The 26,657-nt window shown below is 38.5% G+C and overlaps 1 protein-coding gene and 1 long non-coding RNA gene across 2 annotated transcripts in view; one reads left to right on the top strand and one right to left on the bottom strand.

Annotated features, from left to right (window-relative positions):
- Positions 1–26,657, top strand: part of LOC140347244 (uncharacterized) — a 292,223-nt gene that overhangs the window by 165,117 nt on the left and 100,449 nt on the right. The window lies entirely within an intron of this gene.
- The window catches only part of galnt9 (polypeptide N-acetylgalactosaminyltransferase 9), a 108,649-nt gene continuing 99,464 nt past the window's right edge, over positions 17,473–26,657 (bottom strand). The window contains exons 10-11 of the mRNA XM_072433019.1: positions 19,206–19,373; positions 17,473–18,415 (exon numbers count right to left, since the gene is read on the bottom strand). Coding sequence (XP_072289120.1) covers positions 18,269–18,415; positions 19,206–19,373 — 315 coding nt within the window. The 3' untranslated portion in view covers positions 17,473–18,268. The remainder of the gene's footprint in view (positions 18,416–19,205; positions 19,374–26,657) is intronic.

The raw sequence follows: 26,657 nt of genomic DNA, 5'->3' as shown, positions 1-26,657 counted from the left end.
CTTGTAAACATATCTTCTTCTTGAATAGGGTCACGCACTTATCACAGATGAATATGCTGAAGTTTGACCCAGTTGCACAGTCAACTTGGAGCAATCATTTCCCCCTCACTGTTGTCTGAAGACCATAAGCCTGTATTGCAATTGATCTCTGAGGTTGAGTCAGTGCATTTCCAAAGCAGATACAAAACACAATCAATTTGAGGCAGGCGCGGCCGGCGCCACAGTTGCTTTGTGGGTAACTCAGGCTGCCCCTCTCTGTCTCTGGAGGGAAACAAACCATAAATCACATCAGATTGGACGATGGCTGCACCGCAGCTGGTACAGTCAGGCAAAACCTGTGCCCAGAATACAGCAGTCGAGTTGGCAAGTAAACAACTGGCCAGATGCCGTTTTACGACATTGTTAACTCAAGAAATATTGTAAAATGTATCTTCAGAGAACTGAATTCAAATAATTGCCATTATTTAAAAAAAAGACAGTAGGTTTGTTGCAGCCGCTCAGCACATCTGCGCTGATCAGTCAGATTAACTCTTGTACACCAACACTTGTGTACAGATAAAACATTCTCACATCTAAATCCCTTTGGTTCTAAAAGCAATTGCAGCATCCACAATACATTTGTGGGACGCTTGTTCTTGTGTTCTATTCTGTAAAGGTTTAATAAACCCAAAGTTTGTGCTGCAGTAAATGTTGCATTGGTGATTTGAAAAAGTATAAATAGACAGATTCTGTCTCATTTTTAAAAACAGTAGTGATGAGCAGATCAAAACCAAATATTGATGTATCAATACTGACTCAGTTATCAAAAAGTATAGATTCTCATGCCAAAATATAGATGGTTAAACAATTTTGGGAATTTTCAAAAATTCATTTTTTTATATTTAATTGTATTGGCACATAATGTACTTTTAGATCAGTTCAAGCTGGGCTGGAGCAGAAAATAGGTTAAATAAGGTCAAAATCTTGATAATAATTTCAAAGCACTTGAATACAAAACACTTTGGTATCCGGATCAGATCGACATCGCAATCGAAACAAAAATCACTGGTATCGTCCAGCACTAAAAACAGCATCCATAAGAATCACTCCTGTACATGTAAGATGTGTTTCAAATGTTTCCCATTTCTCTCAGAAGAGGACATCATTCAAATGTGGATATTATCCACAACGTAAAATGTACAATATCCTGTAATAATCCAATGTATATCTGGTATAATGCATTGATAAATAATGTATTCATTCAAAGTTTGCTGTGTACATACATTGCATGCATTTTACACATAATTACCATTTCACCAATAGAATTTTTTTTCTATAGGTGACATCATTAAAGATCATCCTTAAAGCTGGGGCACCAGATTTTCAGTGAGAAAGACTGAAGTATTTGAACTGTTACCCACACGCATCTCAACAACAATAATCATCACAACCCTGATTTATTTGGACGCATGTTTTGAGTTTATTACATCAAAGAAATCAGACCGACTCAGTGTCTTGCTTTGAGCCTCAGATGAGACTACGGTATGTCCTTGATAGATTTTCTAATAATAAAGCGGTTGTTCTTAGTCCTTGTTTGGATGGCCGCACACAGGATGATAATAATCTTTGGCATTACACTGTGTTGTTGATTAATTGTTGATTTTCCTTCAGAAGGGAACAAAGTGATGCATTTTACATGTTCCTGATTACAGTGATTTACTGACTGATTGCGAAGGTTATCTTTGTCTATGATAAAAGCAGTCATTTGGTGTGTGAACAACCTTGGACAGATTGCCTCTCAATTGGCAGGAATACATTTTGAAATTACTCTTGAAAAAAACGTAACTCTTGATGATGAAGGCAGCAGGGTCCTTCTTCTTATTAGTGGTGCAAATGTCTCCTCTGAGAAGTACATGAAGGACATGGGGAAGTATCCATGTTTGAAGAGACATGCATGGTTATTTGAAGAGATAAAAAATGTCTCATTTGTATTCAGGGGAGACGACTGAGTACATCACTTGCAAATGAAAGCACCCACAGGTCAAATCGATGCTCTACAATAACAGTGTAAAGAGGCACATCAAGGCCAGGAATATTTTTGATAACAGCACCTCTACAGGGCAATCCTCCACATGGGATTATGCAGACATACGGTTAAATGGGACATATTGCACTCATTTATGTTTTTGCTGTGCTATTGTTTTTCATACTGAAGCATGGACTTTCTGATATGGTACTGAAATAACTGATAACAGTCCTTTTTGTGAGCGTTACTTCTGTTTCTCACCTGCATTTGCCTGAGTAAAAATATACCTCTATCATTTGAATTTGACTTGGTTGTGGAACACTGGACCAGCTCTATATTCTCCATTGAGTGTTCGTAGTTCTTGGGGGTCCACATTGGCTTTGTGGATCTGGAGAAGGCTTTCAACTGTGTCCCTCGGAGTGTCCTTTGGGGGGTGCTCCGGGGCAGTTTTCGCATCGCTGGCAGGAAGTCAGACCTGTTCTCAGTGCATGTTGGACTACACAAGGGCTGCCCTTGGTTCGGTTAATTGTTTTGTCAATATCAATATCAAGGTTTATTTATAAAGCGCTCCTACAACTTCAAAAGCCCAAAGTGCTGTATAGCACAAAGTCAAACAATACATATGTGCTGAACAGTTTGTGAGCACCACTCACTCACATAGTTGACATGTTGCTTCAATCTGAAACATTCCTAAGGGCTTTGAATAGTGCGGTCATAAAGCCTCTCCTAAAGACGAGCAGTCTTGATGCCGCAGTACTAGTAAGTAACGACTAATTCGGTTGAGTTTTTTAGCTCAGTTTTTATAACATCCACTCACAAAGCAGCACCAGGGCAAATCTATTTATGGAAGTGACTTTCCCATAGCATTTTCCCCATAGTTTACAAGTACAAGGAATAATGTGATACTGATCATAACAGTGATCTTGTGGAGGATCCTAAAACAACATTAACTTGAAAGATTTTGTTGTTTGAGACATTTCTAGGGAAAAAAAAGTTATAGAAGTATTCGCTGTTGTTAATTAAGTAAAAGTACAGATACAGGAGCATCTGATAGCAGTCACATGATAACAAAAAAAACTGTAAGCACCAACAAAAGTCACTCTATTTACATTATTGTTGTGTTTTTAAGTCAAAGTTAAGTTAATTCTAGTTAACAAAAGTGTGAAAATTGCATGTCTCATGATCAGTGATCTGTAGTGACTGTTCATGCATGACATGAGAGGCCTGGAACCACACCAACACAACTCATCTCCAGTGTGGCAGAACACTGTTTCTGAGACAATTCAATTATTCTTTCCTCCATCTTTGCAAAACCTTTATATGACCTGCATCACCACTTTCTGCTGACGGTCAACCTGTGCAGAGTAATGGCATCTGTGTAGGACTCAAACTGACTGAAACAAATTAAGGTTAATAGGATGGGTGCAAGTGACTCATCCTAATATTTTCTGCCTTTTACAGCGGTTTCAGTTCTATGGATGCGGCAAATTAGCCATGGTTCAATTTCACCCAGCACAAAAGAAGATTCAAATTGCAGGTCTTACCTCGATTTGCAGAGGAAGAGACTGGAGGAGCGCTTTGAATTGTGCGGCTGATGGATTTTTCTTATAACGTGTAATTATATCTGCAGAGTGTTCTATGGTTCACTTGGGTAATGTTAAAGATTAGAGCAGCGTCGTTGAGCTTACAAAGATCTTGTTCTTCTCTGAGTCAAACACCACTTGCACAGGGGACCAGTATATTTCAAATAGCGCTTTCCCACTCATGACAAATCTTAGAAATTACACTTTTAAATCTCCACTCTAATCATTTTCGGGTTAAGCAGAGCAGTCGATGCACCATTTGAAAATTAAAGTGGAATTTGAACTCAATGCAACTTTTCCTCAACCAATATGAAAATGTCCTTTGTATTTTTGCTCGCTCCATGTTGCAGATGATCCAGGAATAAACCCCAACAGACTTTCTCATATATCGCATAATGTTTAAATGAAGGATCATCTGACAAAGATATATTTCTTATGACATTTTACTGCGAGGAACATCATTTTGTCACACTGTTATTGATAATGTCATTATGTCCATCTGTTACGTGTTTGATCTATTCTGATTTAATTTCCTTCCTTTGTAGAAAAAAAAGTAGGGTTTTAATATCCTCTTGTTCATAAGAGACATGACGCTTCTGCTATTTTCACACTAAAATAAAACCACATTTCTAGCGCTGCTGTCCTCACGTGGAGTTCATTGTGTAATAGAAAATAAATCTGATTAAGAGTTTCATGGAAGTTGCAATAATTGATGTTAGAACGTGCCAAATAAAGTCATCCTCAGCTGCCCTGGTGTAGTGAAAGTGCCAATCTGTGGCATCGGCCCCTCAGACCAACTCCAATCCTTCACACACTCACCACTCTGTGGGAAGTGTCTTGTCTAAGGACACAATGACTGGTCCCAGTGGGAATTAATCCTCCAACCTGCTTCGGTTTGGTGGATGAGTCGAGTGCTCCAAACACTGAACCACTGTTGCAATCCAGATCAGCTCAAAACTGAAAGGATTTGCTTTTTATCAACATGAAATAATTAAATGGAAAAAGGTGATATAACCTCCTGGATGAATGAGGGATTACAAGTCAAGGTTTATTTGCTGGTACCCGCAATTACATTTGTTTGCAAAGGGGACCGCAGCTGTCCAATAACTTTAAAATCAAAATACATACAGCACTCAACCCAGATATTTTCTTATAGCCTCCAATGCTAACAGTCTACATGCAGCAGATGTCTAAGATGCTGCTTTGGAGAGGGATCCACCTAAACACCACTCTCCTGTTCAGTAATACTCCTGTTCAGATGCTGTCAAATGGCTTAGAAATGTAGTGTCATTTAGTCAGTTAGTATTGAATCAAAACAGTTTTATTTGATTAAAATGTATTTATTTATGTACTCAATTTACTTAGATTTAATACTTTACTGTCAATTTTTTCTATACCGGTACTTATACTTTCTGTCCGTAGCCTACATTTGCAGTACTTTATGGTGAACTTCATGCATGTTCATTATGGGAGTAATTTCAGGTAAATTAGGCAAGAGGCCAAAACAAGCAACTAGTGCGAGACGGAGCTGCAGGGACCCATCCAGGCAGCAGGTTGATTAGTTCAGAGGACATTTCCTCACTTTTCCATATCAGGACAGACATTCACAGGACACTCATGACACTCATGACACTCAAGAGCTCAACAATAGTGATTATAGTGGTAGACATTGCTTTGTTATTTGGCCTTTGGTTTTACTATTAACGCCACATTGAGAGTCAGCGAATGTACATGCTTTGAATTAGTGTTAAAGGAAACCTAATCAGACATGGGGAGAATATGCAAACTCAACATAATAAATACTCTAGGAATTGAACTCAGGGCCCTGATGACTAGTCCCTCATGCTGTGGTTAACTCTATTCTTATTCATGAAGTTGCCGTGGGCACCGACATTTATATTGACCGATATACAGTATGTATTTGTGTGTGTATTTCTTTATGCTTTATGTATTCATTACAGATAGTGCATATTAATGAGCATCAGAATTTAACAAATTGAAATAGGCCTTATAACTAACTCAAAAAGCTAATTTACATCTCCAGTCCCTAATAAATACAACATGGAAATGTGATATTAGTACAACACAGGAACATTATTTATGTGAGGCGGAACTAATTTATGTAGTACTTTTAAAATTAATAAAACAAGTTAAATATGCATGCTTAATTTACAAACTTAAAATATTGTTTTTTTTTTCTAAAGGTTACAATCATGGAATGAAAGCGTTTTTCTATCAAACATAGAGGGACAACATGACATCAACTAAATAAAACGTCTCTCAGCATTGATTTTTGTGCTTCATTCATTGTTTCTGCATAAATCAACAGTTTTTTTTTTTTATCCCTGTGATAATGTTTTCATTTATTTCTTCCTCATAAGCAGCCATATTTGCTTTGGTTGGGACAAACCATGCTTCTCCCTAATTGGCAAATCCATCATGCCCTTCTGAATTCTGTTTTGGTGTACTATGTAGCCTTTCTGGTGGAGGGTCCATCACCTGCTTGTCTCCAAGGAGATGTTATTGCTTTAGAATAGACCACAGTCTGGCATTACTCAAATGTGTACATCTCCATGGAGACAAGCAGGTGATATCCCAAAAACGTACCTAAACTTACGCTTAGGATCTCCCACATAATGGGACATCGGACGTTTTATTTATTTATTCTATTCTGGAACCCTAACTCTCTCAAGCTGCTTGATGAATGTAACCCAATAATTTCCAGCATAATCAATCATTATGGAAAGCATCAGGGTCAGTTTGAACTCCAATCCCACAAATACAAAATTACTCTAAATAAAATAAAATAAAACTCATGTTTGGCGAATTTACCTTCAGCTTTTTAAAACCCAACAAATGCCCACACTAGTGTCAATCTGCTGATCCCTTGAAAACAGCAATTCTAATTAATATATTTAACAAAGAAAACCTAGTCTGAATTTTTAATCTGATTTCCTCTGTGCAGAGCTTGTTTCTACTTTAATAAGACAGTAAATAAGACAGTAAACAGACATCAGAGGCCAAAACTACAGAGTCTCAGCTTCACAAAGAGCCGATTGTTTGTACTCCAAAGGGTTGGAACAGCTTCAGTTTTAATTGGGGGTACGGTAATTTTTTCTGCCATTTTTAGAAGTGTAAGCGTCCAATCGAAGTGGTACATGCGATTGTACATATGCAGACACTCTATATACTTTAAGATGCTGACATGAAGAACTTGAAGGACACTGTGCTGTGACCATCTTAAATACTGCTCTGTGCACAGCTATTACCATTGTGTTAGTCCTGTTTTGGGGAATAGCTCCATCACAAAGACCACGGAGGCTTTTGCAGAGAGGACACTCAGCAGAAAGATGGCATGACCTTGTGAGGCTCATTAGCATAAAGCTGCCCTGTGGGTCCTATATAATGGCGGTGGTGGAATGCGTATGAAGGTACTCACCTCTATAACCTTGTGCCTGTTAACCTGATGACAAAAAAGAGCCCATAATGCCCACCGTGTGTAATCTGCAGGCATAATAATATAACTTTTATTACTCCATGTGATGTGCTCAGTCACTTAATCCACAGCCAAGGTGAGGTCATCAAGAAATCATCTGAGGTTTGGAAAGTCATTGAAAACTTCAAAACTGCAGTAACAATAATGTTTTTACAAGTCAGCAATATCTAAGCTTATACCTATAAACCTATAGCTCAACATCTGGGGGTGAAGAGAAGGCAAATTAGGGACAATATACGTAAACCTTTACTATGTTTCAGTTCTCGTTCAGAAAATAGATGGCTAAAGTTGTGTTTGAGTTTGAGATATTCAAATTACATTTAAACATGGCACATTTTATCCAACAGGATACTAATTTACAAAACAAGGAGAATTATTTCATAACATCAACTTAAAGATTCATGCTTGATGCTATTTCTTTGCCCGGAAAGTTCCACATTATGGCATTAAACATATACCGTATATCTGTCAGTCAGTTACAAACTATATTTATTGCTTAATCACCTGCTTGTCTCCCTGGAGAGACATCGGTTTAATGCCATAATTCCAGGCAAAGCAATAACATCGCCATGGGGACAAACAGGATGGCAGACCCTCCACTAGAACAGCCACATCGTGAAGCTTCAAATTTGCCTGGCAATCCAAGAAAACAGAAAATACTTTACAAAGATCCGAGGCTGGTCTTTGTTTTCATCGCTGCAAGTTCAGAAGCGTTATTGACAGGTGGATTAGCCAATCAGAGAACCAAACATGGATGTGGCTTATATGAGAAAAAAGAAAGGAAAAAATATCAGAGGACTGAAAAACAGCATATTTTTGCAGAATCAATGAGTAAAGCACAAAATATTGTTGATTGGAGTTGAGAGAAGTTTGATTTTGTTCTAAATGATGCATGACCAATGAGCTCCTCTGTTTCCCATGTGTCACGAGCATAAACACACCTGTCAGACTGATCTGAGAATCCAGGCAACCTTTATATCACAATTTATGGCAAGCAAGAAATCCATTTGATACATTTTTTCCGGGAGATGCCCTTTCTTTAACCTTGAACATAAAATAACTGAAAGAACACAGCAAAATACACAAGAAACATCACATCATTGCCTTCTAAATATCGTTCTATTTACACAATACTAACTTTTCTTTCACTATGTGATTTTGTAGCGTCAAACTGAAAACAGCCATTTTACATTTGTGGTAGAGGAGATGTTGTTCAAATGCCTGCTGTGTTTGAGCATCGGTAGTTTAAAACCAGGGCACGGAGCAGATCAATAACAGATACATATTATATGTATCTGGACTCAAACCTCCAAACACACAAAATGCAGCTCACATAAATGTGCGCTCGCCTGCTAGACCTGCTTTACTCATGGATTATTTAGTCAGTTCCCACTCATAAAGTCTGACTAGTGGTCTAGTTTTTCGGGTTGTTTGTGTTGACAAGACCAAACAACCCAACGGGGAAAAAGTTGGTAAAAAATACTAGAAGAAAAGCGATAACTCAAGTTAGAATGTCCTGTACAAGCTGAAGGCGGCTGAGGGCAGATTGGGAGATACCGACAGAAAGTGCGGTGCAATAGTCTTGAGCTGATGAAAGCATAAATAATCCTTTCACGGTCGGTTATTAACCACAATTTACATAACACACACACACACAAAATCAACAACTTTGACACAGTAATTAGCACTGAACATGCGTGACACTGCTAGACATTCATATTGAGCTTTCATCATTTCTAAACTAACTCTTGTCAACAGATCAGCGTTCCTTTGCCCAGTGCTGCGTGCCCATGGGCTGCTCTTTGTTGTGTGGTGTTTGAAATACCGGGGTGCGCTGAACATTTGGGATTACTTCAGTCCAACGCAGCAGGACTGGGACCACGCTGAGCTCCGACTCTCTCCAGATCGCAAAAGGCGCCGCGAGCTTTGTCTGAACAAGGAAGGCAATTTGATTTCCCCCGAAAAATACATCTATATATAATTCAACCAACCTCAGATGCCCAAACGCAACAGTAGAATTTGGACCGAAAATTTACTTAAGTTACACTAAGCGATTTGTGAATTAGCATATTTGATCTGGGGCATTGTGGGTAGTCATGATAGTGGTAGTATTAGTAGTTTAAATGCAGTATTATAGTAGGAAATGTCATAATGGTTATAGATGGCAGCAGTAGCGGTAGTAGTATTTGGATGTTGTGGAAGTATAGTACGGTTGTTGCTGGTGTAGTATAGCTTACTTTTACTTTTATTTTTACTTCTACTTCTACTAGTATGCAGTGTTATTCCTCAATGTGAGTTATTGATATGAAGGTTGGCACAATTGGCTACTTTTATGTAATTAATGTTATGAAGAGTTGAAGTTTTTGGGGCACCAGTCAGCCAATGCCCTTTTTTGGATACATTTTCTTCAGTCCTGCGTGAAAGCCGAAGGGCCCCTGAAGTAGACATCACTGGGTGGATCGGGGGCCTTCTCTCGTTCCGTGGGTCACTCAGAGCTGTGCGTTGCGTGCCGAACGTTGTGCAGGGCGTATCCAGCGTGTTCGGAGCAGTTTGAGCATGTCGAAGATTCCAGCGATGAAGCTTTAAGCGGACGTGGGTCTGAAGAGTCCTGTTTGGAGACAACGTCCACTATGCTATGTCTCGATTCTGCAGGAGCGGGGAGCAAAAAACTAGGCAAGGATACTTTTCCTGCAGTATTTATTTGTTCATCATGCTATCATTGCTTCTGCAGTGCTAAAAAAAGAAGCAAGCATCGTATTTGTGAGGCCATAAAGTTATCACTGTTACTATAGACAGATTTGGGTTCATTCAGGGGTCAGAAGAGCATAGCATAGGCGCTGCTCTTGTTACAGTTTGAGAAATGGTGCATTGTTTATTGTCATTCTTAAAAGCTCGCCTCCTCCTCTGTCTTGTACATGCTCCGCTGTCCGTCCAGTCTGGCACTCTTGTGTAGGGAGAGCTTCACCGTCCCTAATTGTGTCTTGGAGCCAGCTATCTCTAGAGATCTCATTACAGCATTCACCAGCAGCTCAGGCAGTGTGCAGCCGCGCTCCTCTCATACCATCAGCCTGTATAATCTAACGGTGCAAACCTACCCTGTCCCTTTGCGCTATTGACAAGAATAAAGCAATTATTGTTGATTAGGAAATGGCACCGCGCACCTAAGGGCAAGGCAGGAGGAAAAGCTGCGCAGTGAGGCGTTTGATGTAGCCTTAGTAGTTAACCTCCAATAGCAAGTGTCGCCTTGTGTCTGTCAAAAGGAGCAAACACAAGTTTCCCAGTGCTAAGATTGGCACAAATTAAAATGCCTAAAAGCAAAAGTGGGTTTGATGATCCATCTGGGCTGCCGAACAGTGACAAGACTTCTCTCCTCATTATCTTTGCCTACACATTTCAGAAGTGCCAGATAAATATACCAGACAATAATAAAAGTTGATATGTTTGGAATGTGCTTGTAGTGTTTCTGCATAATGAGACAGGATTGACTTCAAGGAAATAGATGGTCAGCTTGTCCTTTTTGGCTGAATATTTGAATCTTGCTCAGAAACTTCTTCTGCCATCTGGACAAAGATACACCATGTATCGAATGAAGACAAAAAGAGGCATTACATTATATCTCCCATGCAGTATTAAGCTGCTCAAATAATTCTTGTGTTCTGCTCTGACTCATGGGCTGTATTTTAATGTTACTTATCAAGTGGTGAAAGAAAAACTCAAAAGAACTTCAAAAAACATTGACGAAAGGGTATGACATGAACATTTAAATACCCATTTAAAAATGTACTTTAAGACTAAAAGGTAAAAGTGTTTCAAACTGATTTTGAGAAGTAATAAAGCATCACATGCAGAGATCTATAAAATAAAACGTTTCTAACTTCAAATTAATCAATTTCCTAGGCTGTCTCAAACAGTTAAGAAAAGTACTTCTTACTTTTTAGCCCTGTTAAAAATGAGTGGAAAGTACAGATACTGGTTCTCAAATGTAATTAAGTCAAAATAAAAACGTCTCCACAGTAGAAACTACTTAAGTAGTAGTGTAGTAGTTTTACTTTTGTACTTTCTGTGTACCTTGTGTAATGATTCCATGTGTTCTCGTGTGCAAGACTAATTCCTCTCGTATCAATAAAGGTTTAATTAACCGTAATAAATCAAAGGAGCAAATTGTTATTTTCACATGGTATTATAAAGTGTGAAAAATACAGCAACATTTGAATTGCATGCAGGTATTTCCTTGGTGCTCACCTCAATACTTCCTGTGCAATAATCCTAATTTGTTCAGGTTGTTGCTCTCCTGCTGCTCCTTCAATGATAAAGTATAAGGCAGATTTCCCTTAAATTCAAGTTCATTGAATTCATTAAAGTGTATATGATCATCTGAGAAAACCACATAAAAACAATTGAATAGAACCAATGTACCGGTAAGTGTTTTGTTCTGTTACAAAGGTTATTGGACACATTTAATAAGAATAGAGAGTTGACTTGAAGAAGACTATTAAAGAGGTGAAATATTCTGTTGAGGTATTGTTTTGTATCCGGAGAAAAGCTCATAAATGTGGAGATATAAATCTGGTGGAAAAGGACCCACTCACCGTCCTCATAAAGTTTGACACTTTCCAGACCCATGGAATTGTGGGAAGGAGTTTTTACAATGCCATCAGTGTGTTTGAACAGAAACCACTAAAGGTCATTGCTATGGTTTGATGAGCAAATGTGAAAAAGAAATAAATATATAAACAAAACAACATAAAAAATAAATACAATGTTTTTTATTTTATTGGGTCAAATGAGTTAAAGCAGCCAGTTTATTCACTATTAACAAGAAGCTAGATTTTATTGTTATTAAAAATGTCTGGATTGTTAAATGAAACGTTTTTAAAGTATGCGCGTAAATGTGCTATTGTTTTATGCACGTGTTGTCATACAGTCATATCGGATATATTTTATTTCCCAAAATGTATTTAGTAAGCAATGGACTTGTCTGAACCTAGTATTAAATTAGGACTAAACCAGGACTAAACCAAGGTTGAACCAGGACTAAACCAAGTTTAAACCGGGACTAAAGAAAAATTAAAACACCTCATCCACTGATTAAACTCAAAACACAGTTACAGTTTCAGTCCAGCCGAGTTTTGTATAGTTGCCTTGATTATCAAAAGCTCTCTTGATTTTATCCTGTTTTATACCTATTTGATAAAAAGTTAGAGCGATTACAAGCTTCAATTTAGTTTTTTAGTATAATGTAGCAACATTTATTTTTCAATTGTTGCGCAACATTAAAGGATTAAGATGATTATTTTGTTCTTATTCATGTATTTTTTGACCTAACACTCTTCATTAGTGGATTTTTCAAATAATGGGGAAAAGTGCACTTGTTTTCTATGTATATAGAAAGATGAGATTAAATCAAACTGCATGTTTTAAAAATGCAGATGTTTGGTTTATAAAGCCAATGCTTATATTGTTTATAACATTTTGTAGGTCAGGTTTTTTTCTGGCCCCAAATGGACCACATACTGAACCGAAACCCCCCAACTCACCTATAGAGGACAAAACTGAAACTTTTTTTTTCCCGTCAATCGGTCGGTGGATTATCTTCTTCTAGTAGATAAACCCACACATTGAACTTTTAAACCGAACTGATATCCAACGGGAATACAACAGAAATATTGGATATACTTGCACAACTGCTGCCTTGCCCACACACACGCACTCTCTCTCTCACATTATATTCTTTGTCTTGTTGATTGTTTTTTCCCATCCCATTTAGACTCCAGAATCCAGCCTTTTGATGCTGCCAAATATATTTGCGTATCAATTACAGAGGTCATAGTCAAGTCCTAGCCAACAAGTGTTACACAGGATTAAACCAGGATATTCTCCAGGTTATGGAAATAAATCTGTTCAGCCTCAAAAGGTATCTTTTCAATCTTGAAAATATCTCATTTGAATGTAGAGATTGGCATCATAATATAGAGCCTAATTACTATTTAGACTTTAGACTACATTTTAAATCATTTTGTCCCAAATACAATGAATATCATATCATCAATATGCTCTAAAATAGTTTTGTTTATTGTTTGATTTTAGATTTTTTTGCCACCGCCAAAGTCAATTATGTTATTAAAGTGTACGTTTTGAGAGGTGTGCGCGTCATTGCGTTCTTTAAAGTGACATATTTACACCTGTTGTGGGGACGGATTCCAGAGTTGCACAGATGTTTCTTTAAACCTTCATCATGTGTGTTCTGGATTCACCCAAAGTTTGCTCATTAAAACTTTTGCACTTTTTACACTTATTGGGTTGGCTATCTGTCCACATCTCCGCACTTCCAGCCTTACCAGTAATTGCTGTCAGGTTGTGTGCACATAAATAAACCGCAGTCAGCTATCTTGGCTCTTAACTCTCAGCAAATAAATGCATTTACATATATTCATGCATGTATTTAAAATCCTTAAACATGGAGCTTTTCAGTGGAATATAAGTGAGCATAAGTATGTACTAACAACTCTATAATATTGCATAAACTGTGACTAAATAACTGCGTTTATCCATGGTAATGGGACTGTCCCGATTTATTTCATGCTTCAATATAGATGTATCATAAAAGCTGCTATTTTTTTGTCTTTTGGCTTCTAAGCTTTATTGGAGGGTGTAGCATGAAAGCAGGTTGAGATAGGGAAGGACATTCAGCAAGTTGTCAGAGCCAGAATCATAAACACAGCACAGTGACCACTGAGCAGCGCCTAAAACCATCTCTTCAGGTAAAACTGCGACCGCTGTGAGCTGTTTGTATCTAATTATAAAAAGCAGTTTTATCATCCACAAACCAAATAATGAGCTATTAGCATGCTAATTGTTGCCAGCTGAATGCGTGTTTAATTATTTTGCATCTTTATCGGTACTTAACTTTTTTTTGTCTCGAGTATCAATACCCACTTTTAACTTATTTTTAAAAAAAATTTTTTAAAGATTAATCTGTGTACTAGTGTAACGGCAATTATTACATTTATTGTAATATTGTCTTGATTTAATATGATTAGGAAAATGTAATTAAGAAAATTTCAAACACTATTTAATTACACCTTCTTTGTACCCGGAAAATCAAAAAGAGAATAAAATAGTCTGCCAAGTTTCTTCAGTGGTCGTGTAGTCGTACAGTGTTGGTTGGGAAACTCTGGGGCATATAATCGTTTTTGGTTGTTTTTGTGCAATTTAGTTAATTATAGGTTTATGTTTTAAAGCTGAATGTCAGTAGAAAGTGATATTTTATGTAAATTGAAAGGAGTAAAAAAGGAAAGTCAAATTGAATTAAGTTAGATAAGCGTTAACAAAATATGCATTAACATGATATTGCTGCTGTTGCTTGGTCGTCATGGCAATAGTGATCTTCAGGACCATGATTAACCCCCCCTCCCCTCCGCTCTTGGCGTTGTCCCAAGTGTAAAAAGTGGATTGTCAGCGTCACAAAGAGCCAGAGTTTGCCCTGGTTCACAGATGGATGCGGTGTCCATCATTTCCATCCTGTCCCCCCGGTGCCCCCCTCCCAAAGCCCTGCCCCATCACTCAGAGCCCCGTGTCACACTGTCCTGCAGGAAGATGACACCCTTAATGCGGGCTGACCTCCCCCTCACCCACCGCAGGGGCGCACTGTGCTTTTGTCGCAGGTAAAGGCGAAGAGAGTGGGCCGTGCCTTGGAAACATGATCTGTGAGGCGCTGAGGGGGCGATGTACAGTCAGTTTGTGTTTAGTGTCGTACGAGGTGTGGAAGGAAAATATATAAACAACAAATGTTTGATAATTTGCCGGGCTTGTGCTTCTGTGGTTTATTGAATAGGAACAGCAGAAAAAAACATATTCAGTGCAACATTTGAATCAGAATAATGTTGATGAATAGTCTATTTTGAAGTTGTTTTAATTTGTCAGAACTGAGCAATTTCTAACTAACTTATTCAGCTACTGTTAAAAAAAAAGGACAACATACTGTATTTGCATCTGTATAAGAGTCTAATTATTTAGGCCGTGGCTGGAGAGCCGCGGCGCGGTCAAATGGCCCCGCAGTTTCAGGGACCGCGGCATTTCCCTTATAGCCCGTTATAGCCTCATGGCTAACCCTAACCTTAACCTTAACCTTAACCTTAACCCTAACCTTAACCCTAACCTTAACCCGCGTGGTCTAAAACGGCGATAAAACGCGGTCAAATAGCGGCGCAGTTTCAGGAGGCACTGCAGACACTCCCAATTATTTAATCAATGTACTATTCTCAAAAGTCAAATGAAGTTGGTTCCAATAACAAGTGAACAAAAGTATAACATTTATAGCTGCCATATGGATTGCTTTGTTTCCTAAATATGATTTATTTTAACAACTTTTTGACATGTTGGTATCCCATGTTGTATAAATGAATGTAATATTTGTAGAGAAAATAAATGTAATTGTAAATGTAAATGTATGTGGCCTTATGTTCTAGTTCTAGTGCATACACAAAAAGGTGCAGCTGTAAACCAAATGACACAGAAACACTATAATAAATAAGTTACCAGCAGATGATGTGGGGGAACGTTTGGACTCTTGATAAGGAGACAAAATCATGCAGGATTACAATTTAATTAAACGCAGATGTGATTTGATTAGGGAAACGTGAAAGGCAAAATCTAGAGCAAACGACCCACATCATTGTCTCTATAGTTCCTAGTCTATTAAAGTAAGACTTACTAAAACACATCTTTTTGCAGGTGACCAGGAGATGAACATTACGCACAAATAATTCTTTCCACTCTTGTTATTCCTGACGAGCCGTGAGACAGTGCAGTGTAACTATGTTTGTAAACCTTTTCGAGGGCCGAATAAGATATTTCTCTAGTGGACAGGAGCATGATTGGTTTAGAGGACACGCTCATGATGCGCGCTCATATGAAATGATTAGAGTCAAAGGACCATGACGTGGTTTGAGAGCAGGCAATCTCTGAGTTCAAACCAGCCGGAAACCAAATTAAAACAGGCTGCTGAAATGTTGGAGGCAGGCAGCGCGGCTAACCACAGTAAAAGAGCTTTTCACTTTTCAATGCATCCTGAAAGTGCAGAATATTGGGGGTGTTTTAGAAGCTGCAGAAATGGATTGGACACATAAAGCAGCTGAGTTTTGTGAATGTGACTGGAGTGGTCGGTGCTTGTGCGTTTATATCAGGAAAACATTGCTTTATGTCATCTTTTCTGTGTTTTGATTGGACTAACACTCAACTGAAAATACAATTATGGTATTGATAAGGGTTAAAGGTGCACTATGTAATGCTTTAAGTGGGGGGTCAGCTACCTAGTTGGCTCCGTGGAGATGTCAAAATGGGACTAAGCACATGATCAGCTTGACTTGCAGTTCAAACTCTGTCCTGCAGGTGTGTCTGAATGAGCTTCTCAGAGCAGAAGTGCATGATGTATTTACAGAGTTTAACCATAGTTAGCAACAGCATATTGAATAGCATACTAGCCTAGTTTGCACTAAAATAGCAGCAACCACAAAAGTTGTTTAATGTTTAGTCCCATGTCAATACTTTGCCTAGAATGTTCAACAATATGACATTAAACTTATGGCGATAAACAGGGGACAGCACTGGGCCAAGTTACAGGTCAGATCTATGGAGATCAAACCTTGCTCAATATCAGAATGCAAGTTTTCTTTGTTTTCATCTATATAGAAAATATCAGTTTATTGCGTTTGCATTTGTTCTTTTTCTACACCTCATCATTTTTAAAAGCACAAGTAGCAGTACATTAAGTGAAAAGTGAATACACTTCTCTAGAGCATGCATCATAGAACAACGCATCTGTTTTTGTGTAACGTTTTCAACCTTTTATTTTGGAGACAAAAGCCGGGCTCCCAATTGCATGTCTCATTTTTATCCGTGTTCAGCCCAACGGCACGTAGGCTGAATGATACAAGTTTCTCAGAGTAGAATAATTGGAAAGCTTTCAGAACTTTTTGTGGTTATGTATCCAGTGGGTGGGTTGAACAATTACTGTGCGCGCGAGGCTAGAAGCCTCTGTCGAACAACAAAGAGCAAGCACTGCCATTAGCACAGCCAGGAAAGAAAATACATGTGATTCAATGAAACAAAAATATACACAATGTTCCAGCTATAATGGACCAGTGTAAAAACCTAACCTGCCTTTTATTATTTGACTCCATTTGTTTAAAAAAAAAATCCAGAACTCTGAATTACTATGTCAAACTACACATTTAGCAAATAATTAATGCCACTATTACGTAGCCTATGGCAGTTTCATTTGATGGCTCAGTATAAATTCTTGACTAGTTTTATTCTTCATTAAGGGATATAGTTGCAAATACACAATTATGTCAATGATATAATATAGAAAAAGACCCCACAAAAACTCCTCATAAAAATGTTTATTATCCTAACTGTTATCAGAGGACAGATATCAACTGTTCACTTTTTACAATATATTACTATCATTAGACTGTTTTATGATACATTGTTTTTTTTAAATATTAATTATTTTCAACTTTGTACATGCTTTCGGGAGGAGTCACATTCCCTGGTCTGATGAAGCAGAAAGATGAGAAAAAGGCACTCAATTGCTCTGGTCTGTCGTGAGCAATACCGTCCAAAGTAACACTGAGCTGAGTGTAGTTTGTGTGGGTGAGAACGTCTCCACCATCACCAGACAAGAAGCCCCTTGGAAACCCATTACAGTTCTTTGCCAGGGCAGCACAATACGTCCAAAGCAATTTTCCAAACCAGAGCCCAAAATAATCACTTTGATATGGCGATCGACAGCAATTATATCTTTTTTTTTTTTTTTTTTTTTTTCTGTTCACTTCAAAAACAATACACACCAACACACTCCTGGTTTTAAAGTAGAAAAGTGACAATCTCTAAGACCCATTTTCATAAGATGCACACACGTCTTACTATTTTATACATGTAGCTTACAGTCCGAGCTGTGGGTCATTTGACAAAAGTGGTCGTACGCTGCCTTTGCTTGAGCTTCAAATGCTTCTTAAGATGTGGGAGAGCTCCGTGGCCTGAGGGAAGCTTAGTGCGGTGTGTGTGGAGCCAGATACCACGCGGTAATGGCAGCCGGACCCCCGCAGTTTCGCGACCCAACTGCAACACTGAGCCCCCAGCGGTGTACCAGCGGCGCACATGAGCTCATCTGCGCCTCAGTCAGTGTCGCGGATGCTTAATCCAGTTTCGGATCATCCACTTCTGGCCCGAGCAGCGCTGGACCACCAAGCGGAGGCCGAAGTTGGCGTCTTTGGACATTTCCACCTCCAAGCACCGACCAGTGTCCCTGCTGATGATGGGGCCATTCTGGACACAAAATGTACATGTGGAGATTAAGACTAACTTAAAACATTCAAGTGAAAATGACGAGACTATCTTTTTAACCCTTAAAGCTTAGGGCCCATTTTTTCTAAAACGCCTGACTAAAAGGAGCCCCAATTCAAACTGAAGTTGTTTCTGAACCCTTTGGGATTCTGAACATCGATTTTAAATCCTGCCTTTGGTAAAAATAAGGAAGAGTAAAGCTGGTGTCTGGAGGATGGTCTGATTGACACTATTTTGAGAAATTGTTGGGTTTTGACCATTCCTCTTTAAAAGTTGATGCTTAATAGATTTTAAGAACTTGTAATAAAGTAAAAAGGTCCAGGGGGAATCCATATAATAGGCCTATTTGGGGGATATTCTTCTATTTGTGGGCCTGATAGTCATCACAGAATGTTTGATTTGCATGGGAATAAGTGACCCAGCATCTTTATAGTTTCCTTTTATCAGATGGTTGATAAAAGGAATACATTAAGAGAAAGTTATGACCTGTCCCATGATGAATATTACACCTTTATCTGTTTGTATACTTTTAATCAACACTTTGACACAATGCATTTGAAAATCCAATATTTTTGACCTCTTCATTTACTAGTGTTCATTTTCCTTTTTTGTGTATTTTTAAAATTTTCTTCACATTTATTCTGTATTTTTCAATCATATAGCAGTATAATCTATAATTGCAGTCTTCAATGTCACAAAAACCACAATTATTTTTACTGTCTATCACGACGTGTGTTTTGAACTGAACAAAGCTGCAGTTTTCACTACGTGCCTGTGTGAAGTCCCAGAGTCGCTGCGACGTCCTGGAGACAACTTCACATTTCTTGAGGCTGGGGGTGCGTCCTCTGCCGTCGTCAATGAGGCATTTGGTGTCAGGTAGGAAAGTGGTGGAGCCCAGGGGCCCCAGCTGCAGCAGGCCCTCGGTGGAGTAACGGGCCAGCTAAAAACACACATGTGAAGTTATAGTCATGATAAACCACATTAAGACCAAGTGAAAGAAAATAAGTCACTGTTCAATGAATAACTGTGAATAGTTGTAAAATTCTGCATTAACTCCTACTACCCCTGCTACTACTTACAATATTAGTACCTATTGGGTTAAGACCATATTATATCATATATAAAATTACAGACACTTTAATTTTCTGCTGTTACTTCAATACAGAAGAAAAACTATTACATTTAATTATTACTCGAGTAGAAATAGCCTTCATTGTTTGAACATTTTCACAATTTCAAACCAGCAGCAGAATTAGGGCTGTTGCTACTGACTATTTTATTAGTCAACTAGACAACTATTTGTTTTCTATTGTACATTGAGACTTTTTAAATACATTATTAACCAAATAAATGTTGAAATACATAAAAGATTTATAAGACGACACTGTTATATTGACAACAATCACAAATTGCTTATTCTATTTTGACATTTAGATTGAATACAGCCACATGTGTTCTAGAGTCTATTCAGGTTATGGTTACGATGATCAAAATACAACAATGATTATTTTTTATAGTCAACTAGTCATAATTAATTGATTTAATTATTGCAGCCCTAACCAAAATCTACCAATAAAACTACTATTACTGCTACTTGCACTTCTGTTTCTTCTACTGTAAATGACCCACAGAGGTCTCAATCTTTTTTACTTATTAAACACAAGATCAATTGAGTAAAAGTGTCTTGTTACTTTCACTTTCGGAATTTGAGACCGAGGACCGAGCTTGGAGAGTTTGAATGGGAAAGCTCGTTAGTGACAGTGTTCCCAAAACCATAACTTGATCCGCGCTGGCTAATCCTTCACATGAAAGAGCCAGCTCTGATCCGTATCTGTTACGTAAGGATACAGTAGAGATAGCATTCATTATTTATCCATGCCAGTGATCCTCTGTAAAAGATGAGCTGCAGAAGATTGGGATGTCTACTGTAAAGCCTGACTCAGAGTACGGCTTCAGGCCTTATTCACTGCACTGGAAATCAATGTAACACAATCCCTCGCAATCTGTTGACTTACTCTGTTGTCTTCTTTAATGTATAATTCGTCTTTTCTAATAAATATTTCAATACGAAGTTGACGGAATAGATTCTGCAAAAACTGCATTACTGTTTGTGAGTACAAAGTTTAGTACATGAATCTGATTAGTCAATACTTGGCCACTAATAACACGTTATTTTGTATACATTAATTTTGATCTATTTAAATTCAACAGTGACAGTAAAAAGATGACCACATTATGTTTAAAGACATATTCAATTATTATATTTATAAGTGACTGCACATTAGATTTTATAGAACAGGTTTTAAAACGTTTACTTGTGGAGGGACAAACATCTCAGTCGCACAAGCCATTTTGTCCTCAAAAACACAAAAGTGTCATTGATTTGGTATTTGCACATTTAGTTTTCCTTGAACACAGGGATTTAAATAATGAAAAGCATGTTTTAGTTTTTTTTTGGGTGGATTTATTTCAAAAAGCACTTTATGTAGTCATTTGTAGCTGCACTATGGTCTCTGGTAAATAGTCTGTAGTTCTGGGGGGCAGGTGGGTCAAGTGTGTGGCTCAAGGACACAACAGCACACACTGGTGTGAGCTGAGACTGAACCTGACCTTTTGAGTCATCAGGCAAATGCTCTACAAAACGATTGCCCCTAATGCTCCTCTTCTTTTGAAAGTTTTCTTATGGCAGTTTGTGCAATCCCTCATTTGTGAAGGTTTCAAAGGTAGACCACTGCACACTGTTCTTGAAATCCTCCAAAAGTCATTTTCAATCTGATGAGCTGGTCTGAGAAACTCAACTTCATCCTGCTCAGAGCCGACTCAGGCCTGTCTTCAGGGAGGAGTTCTCCTGAAAACCAAGTTTCTTAGTTTAAACTGAAATAAGCTTCTTTAGTTTCCTCAGCCCTGTTGTGGGCCGTCACAATCTGTAATCGGACTGCAGCTCCCTCACCGCTGTTAATCAGCTGATTAGAATATGGTTTGTTTTCTCTCTTGATCAAGGAAACCGGACACTGTTGTAAACAGCCAGAAAATTAAACCTGTGGAATTGTCTTTTTTCATAAAATTTGCCTCCTTCACTCCACTTTCAAGTTTGCATGCCTCCTATGTTGATATAGTCTCTATGTTGTGGCTGTTTAGTTTCACCTATGGAACACTTATAACTACATTGCTCTGCTTTTGAGCGGGCATTTTGTCTTTGGGATGGCACCATCAGCTCAGAGGGAAAGAAGAAGGAAGATCTTTCATTCAAAGCAGCAGAGCATGACACACCAATGTTTTTTAAAGAAACACATTACACAAATGCTGATCTTTCTTGCACTAAAGGTTAAAATGACTCAGAGTTGTACATTGCTACAGTGTTTCTTCCATTATGCAGATTTAAGCATGGTCTAAACTGGGAGTGGCCACAAAAACCATATGATCACGTCTGACACTTGTTTACAGCCCTGTCTGAAAGCCTCCTTCACCTTGGTACATTTACAATGAGACCGCAGCAAGTAATTAAGAAATGATTGAGCCGGGCAATTTTCCTGGTGCCTTTGAAGCTGCCTCAGACGCACTGCTCCTTTTGCTCTCAAAGTTCCGGATAGAAACCTCCGACTTGTACCGCACAATCTCCACATGATTATATATATTATATATGCACAGCTCGACCAGAGGGACTTGCAAAGGCTTTTACAGTTAAGGATGGGATTGCTTCTGACATGTTGGTGCTCTTTCCACATGATGCAGCAGCTTTAGCTCTAAAATGCAAATTAATACACTGTTATGGAAGCAGTAATTCAGCAGTTAAGTACTGTATAAGATATATAAATAGTATAATGTCTGTAATCCTGCATAAATGTAGATCACATTTAACATACAAAGTAGCACAACTATATGAAATGAATGGTCAACCACCTGCTTGTCACCATGGAGTTACTTTTTAATATTAAATGTTTTTCTTGAAATTTTAGACATGTAACAAAACAAAACAAAAATTATAAAAATAAAATACAAAAAACAAAAGCACAAACTTAAAGGTGCCATAACATGCTTTTTTAATGACGCGTGCTTGCCCTTATGACGCGGTCTTGCACCCACCCCCCGTCAGTTTGGAGATTCGAGGAAAGGAGATAGTCTGTACTATAGCTAAACACTGTGGGAATCAATCAAAAAAACAATCTGGGTACATATATGAAGCACAAATAGCAATGTAAGACGGTTAAAAGCTCTGAAAAGTCGATTTTGCATGTTATGGGACCTTTAAACACACACAAACAAAAATGAATACAATTTCTGCGTGGAAATAATTGCTTTGCTTGGAATGTTCCACAGTATGACATTAAACATGGTGACAGTGACACAGGCCAAGTGACAAGTCAGATCTGTGGCGAGGCAAGCCCGCCCATATGAAGCCCATTATGTCAATAAAAATCCTGACAAACAAAAACTGACAAGCACATCAGGTAAGTAAGATAAGAAAAGATAAGTAAAATGAAAAAATGCGTTTCTAAACTTAATAACAACGTGTTTATTTGGTCAGAAGAGTGCGCAAGAGGAACGAACTGAACCACGAACCTTTAGATTTGTGGGAGAACATTCTGCCACTGAGCCATTGGTCCTTTTAGAGAAAAAACCCAGTTTGAAACCAGTAAAATAATAGTAAAACTTTCATCAAACTCCTGATCTCCTGAGTTGATCTGAGACTGTTGGAGGCTTTGCCCGGTAACAATTGTACATGAAGATTGTAGATGATGATACACCAGCCTTCTGCCTGCCGTACCTGAGCCGGCTTTTCTTTTACAATTTTATATTGTTAAGCTAAAGGAAGAGATTATCTTGATTTACATTTTCCCCGAGAGAGCGAGCACAAAGCAAAGTCATCCCTCAGACACACTATCAAGATTTATTCCCCGCAATTATATCATTTTTCACAAGTAAAAGGAACGTCGCTAAAAGGAATGCAAAATCACTGCATGCGACAAAATGAAATCGAGCCCGGTCGCAGTAAAGCCGGCCCTCGTTGTAATCTAATGATAGAAAGCAAGAAATTCATCTTCATTTGTTGATTTCCTTGGGGGATTGGAGATGAACAGACTTTACATTACTGGAGCGCTTTGAGAATGGAAAAGGCCAGTGTGTTGCTTCACTTGACAGGTAACAAACATGACACTTGCCGGCAGCAGCAGTGGTCAGGAAGAGATGGAAAAAAATGTAAAAACAAATGAATCATGAATAATATTTGCATGTTTTGTCTTTGGTCTTGCCTTTCTGTCTTTTTGCGTACACGAGTCCTTTCTCCCACCCACAGCGGTGTTTGTCCCACACTCTATTTAGGTAAAGGTTACGCTGAGCAGAGACAGATCCTTCTGCATATTCATATCATGACATCAGCACTCACATGGGACTGACGCAGACTGCTAGTGTCTACAAGAGACACTGGAGACGCTTCACTTAAATGGAGAGACTGAACAGAACCACAAAATCAATTATTATCATCATGTAACTGAAAAAGGATAAATCACACTATTCTATTATTTTTTACTACACATGATGTTTTTATCTTGTCTGTGTTGACCCTCAGTCGTCCTGGACAACTGTTTTAAGAGAAGAGGTTACATGACTCATCCAAGTAGCTGCTTCAGTTCTTCTGAGCCTTATATCTGTCTGCGGGAGGCGCTGACTAAACTGGAACAAACAAAAAACAGTTGTTTATTTTTATCCTTTTATCCTTTGCCTTTTTTCTGAATTGATTGATTGAGCTTATTCTGTGTAGAACTTTGAAACATGGTTTTGAAAAGTGCTACACAATTACATTATTATTAGGCCCGAGCGCCACAAGCTGGCGAGAGGCCTATTAATCTCGTAAGGCCGTGCGAAGCACGGCTGCGAAAGTGCGCACGTAGTGCGCACGAAATCGAGCGCAAAGCGCTCGCCCACTTCCAAACACTCACTAACGCACTCCTCCACTCATGCACGCCCCGTGCATACTAATTAGTTGTAGGAAAATGGAACATTACCGTTGTAAACGGGCGAAGCCCGTGCAAAAGTTCGCACTAAACGAGCACTTTACATTGGGATGACGACCGCGAAGCGGTCGTCATCCCCATATAAAGCACTCATTTGCGCTAAGTAGCTCACGAATACGTTCCCCATCTCTTGCATGTTCCGTGCATATAAGCATGTAAGGCAAAAATTGAACATTATTACTGTATAGAGGGCCAAAAACACAAAGTGGGCGGAGCCCACTCAAAATTATCGAAAGTACCCGTCAGTGACCAGGGACCCACACCATGAGGTAGGAAAGCGCGAGCGCTTTCCGAAAATGTATAGTTTATGATATTTGAAAAATGGGAAACATTGTTTTCGCATCGGAATATTATTCTTTCTTTCTTTCTTTCTTTCTTCTTCTCGGGACCAACCCCCCTATTTTTCACCCAGTGAACATTGACGAAAAGTCACAAAAATTTGCACGCCTCTAAAAATCGTGCCTCTCTACATTCTGGCTATTTCCCTTTTCTAAAATTAAAAAAATTGGCGCGTCAGCGCCCCCAAATGTACCAAAAATGCATTGAGAGATGGGAAATGACCCAAAAAAAATCTGATCGTAGAATCATGAAATTTGGCGCAGAGGTAGATGGTGACAAGAGAAGTAAAAAATATTATTACGGCAACGCCGTCCGCCCAACCAAATGTCGGCCATATTGCTTCAAAAATGGCTAAACATGACTTCGGAGTTTTTCCAAACGTCGTACTTTTACGAACTCCTCCCAGGGCGTTGGCCCTAAAAAGCTGAAATTTGGTGAAAATGCTACTGAGGAGTGGGACATCAAAATTTATCCAAATTACATTGATACCTCTCACGGTCTCTGTGCGGCGAAGCCGCAAACTGTAGCTAGAATTTCAGAAATCTCCCATATTTAAAATTTCTGCCGTTTGCGCAGATAAAGTCCGAATTGCGTCAAATTAGAATCAGTTGTTAAACTCTTTGCCCTAAACCTACTTGAAGTGAAATAAATTCATTTGGCGCCACAGCGCCCCCTACAGATTTTATATGGAGGTTAAATGTTTAGTTTTGCGAAATTATATGAAATTTGACACACAACTCAATTTTAGCATCCCCATCAAAAAAGTCAATGACTCATGTCATAATTGTTATGGCGTTGCCGTAACGATGACCGAAACCTTTCATGTTATTCCAATGGGGAAATCGCCAGAACATGTTTACACTTTAGACTTTCACAAACTCCTCCCAGGGCGTCAGCCCTATTAACCTGAAATTTGGTGAGACTCATCTTCAAGACCATCAAAAGTTATCCACATTTTCATTCAAAGAGTCACGGTGTCTGTGCGGCAAAGCCGCACATTTTGCCAAGAATTCAAAATAAAATTGCTTTTTGTTGGTAAAACAAAGGGGAGAAGATGTGACAGCGTCACAGATTCAGCAGTAGGCGTAATAAAAGGACAATTGGGGCGCGTTAGCGCCCCCTCCTCTTGCGGCGTGGCGGCGGTGTGGCGGCGGCGTGGCGGCGGCGTGGCGAGGGCCGATCATTGCCGCTTGCGGCTATATTTAATTATTATTCATGGGTTTCCACTTCCTGTTAGGTGGCATTTTGAGGAATTTACATCAATGTTTGGTTCTAAATGGTCAATTTCCAATACGAGGCTTCTAATTCATCATCATTGTAAAATGTGGGGATAATCATAGTAGATCTAAAAGTGTTAAAAATGTGTTACTAATTTTTATAAAAATGTTTTCCCCACTTGAGAAAAAAGAAGAATAAACACAGAACACTGAACATAACAGAACACAACATGGCCAGAGAAAAAACACAAGAATACAGGCAGACATATAATGTATAATTAACAGAAAACCAAAACACGTTCGAAATAAGATTGAATAAGATCCAAAGTGTGTCGAGTTTGACAATTTTCAAATTAAGTCGGAATGTCATTTTTTTTGTAACAGTGTCAGTCCAGTCCTTGATCATTTATTGACATCCATTTCTTTATTATGGCTTTTTTCCCACTGTCAAAAGTGCATTCCAAAGATATTAGTTCATTGTGTTACTAATTTGTAAATATTCGTATCATACCTATACATAGTTTATATATCACTAACTATTATTTTGGTAGTTAACGGCAATTCTTTAAGCCATCAAGTCAATTATTGTGCACTTTCTAAATACATCTAAATAAAGGCTGAAGTACTGTATGTGACTAGAGGGTTCTAGACAGTGAA

Source organism: Eucyclogobius newberryi, unplaced genomic scaffold (genome assembly GCF_026437365.1).
Source record: "Eucyclogobius newberryi isolate DKJ021-1_F unplaced genomic scaffold, fEucNew1.0.hap1 SCAF_6, whole genome shotgun sequence".
Taxonomy (NCBI): domain Eukaryota; kingdom Metazoa; phylum Chordata; class Actinopteri; order Gobiiformes; family Gobiidae; genus Eucyclogobius; species Eucyclogobius newberryi.
This window is presented reverse-complemented; position numbering and strand designations above follow the sequence as displayed.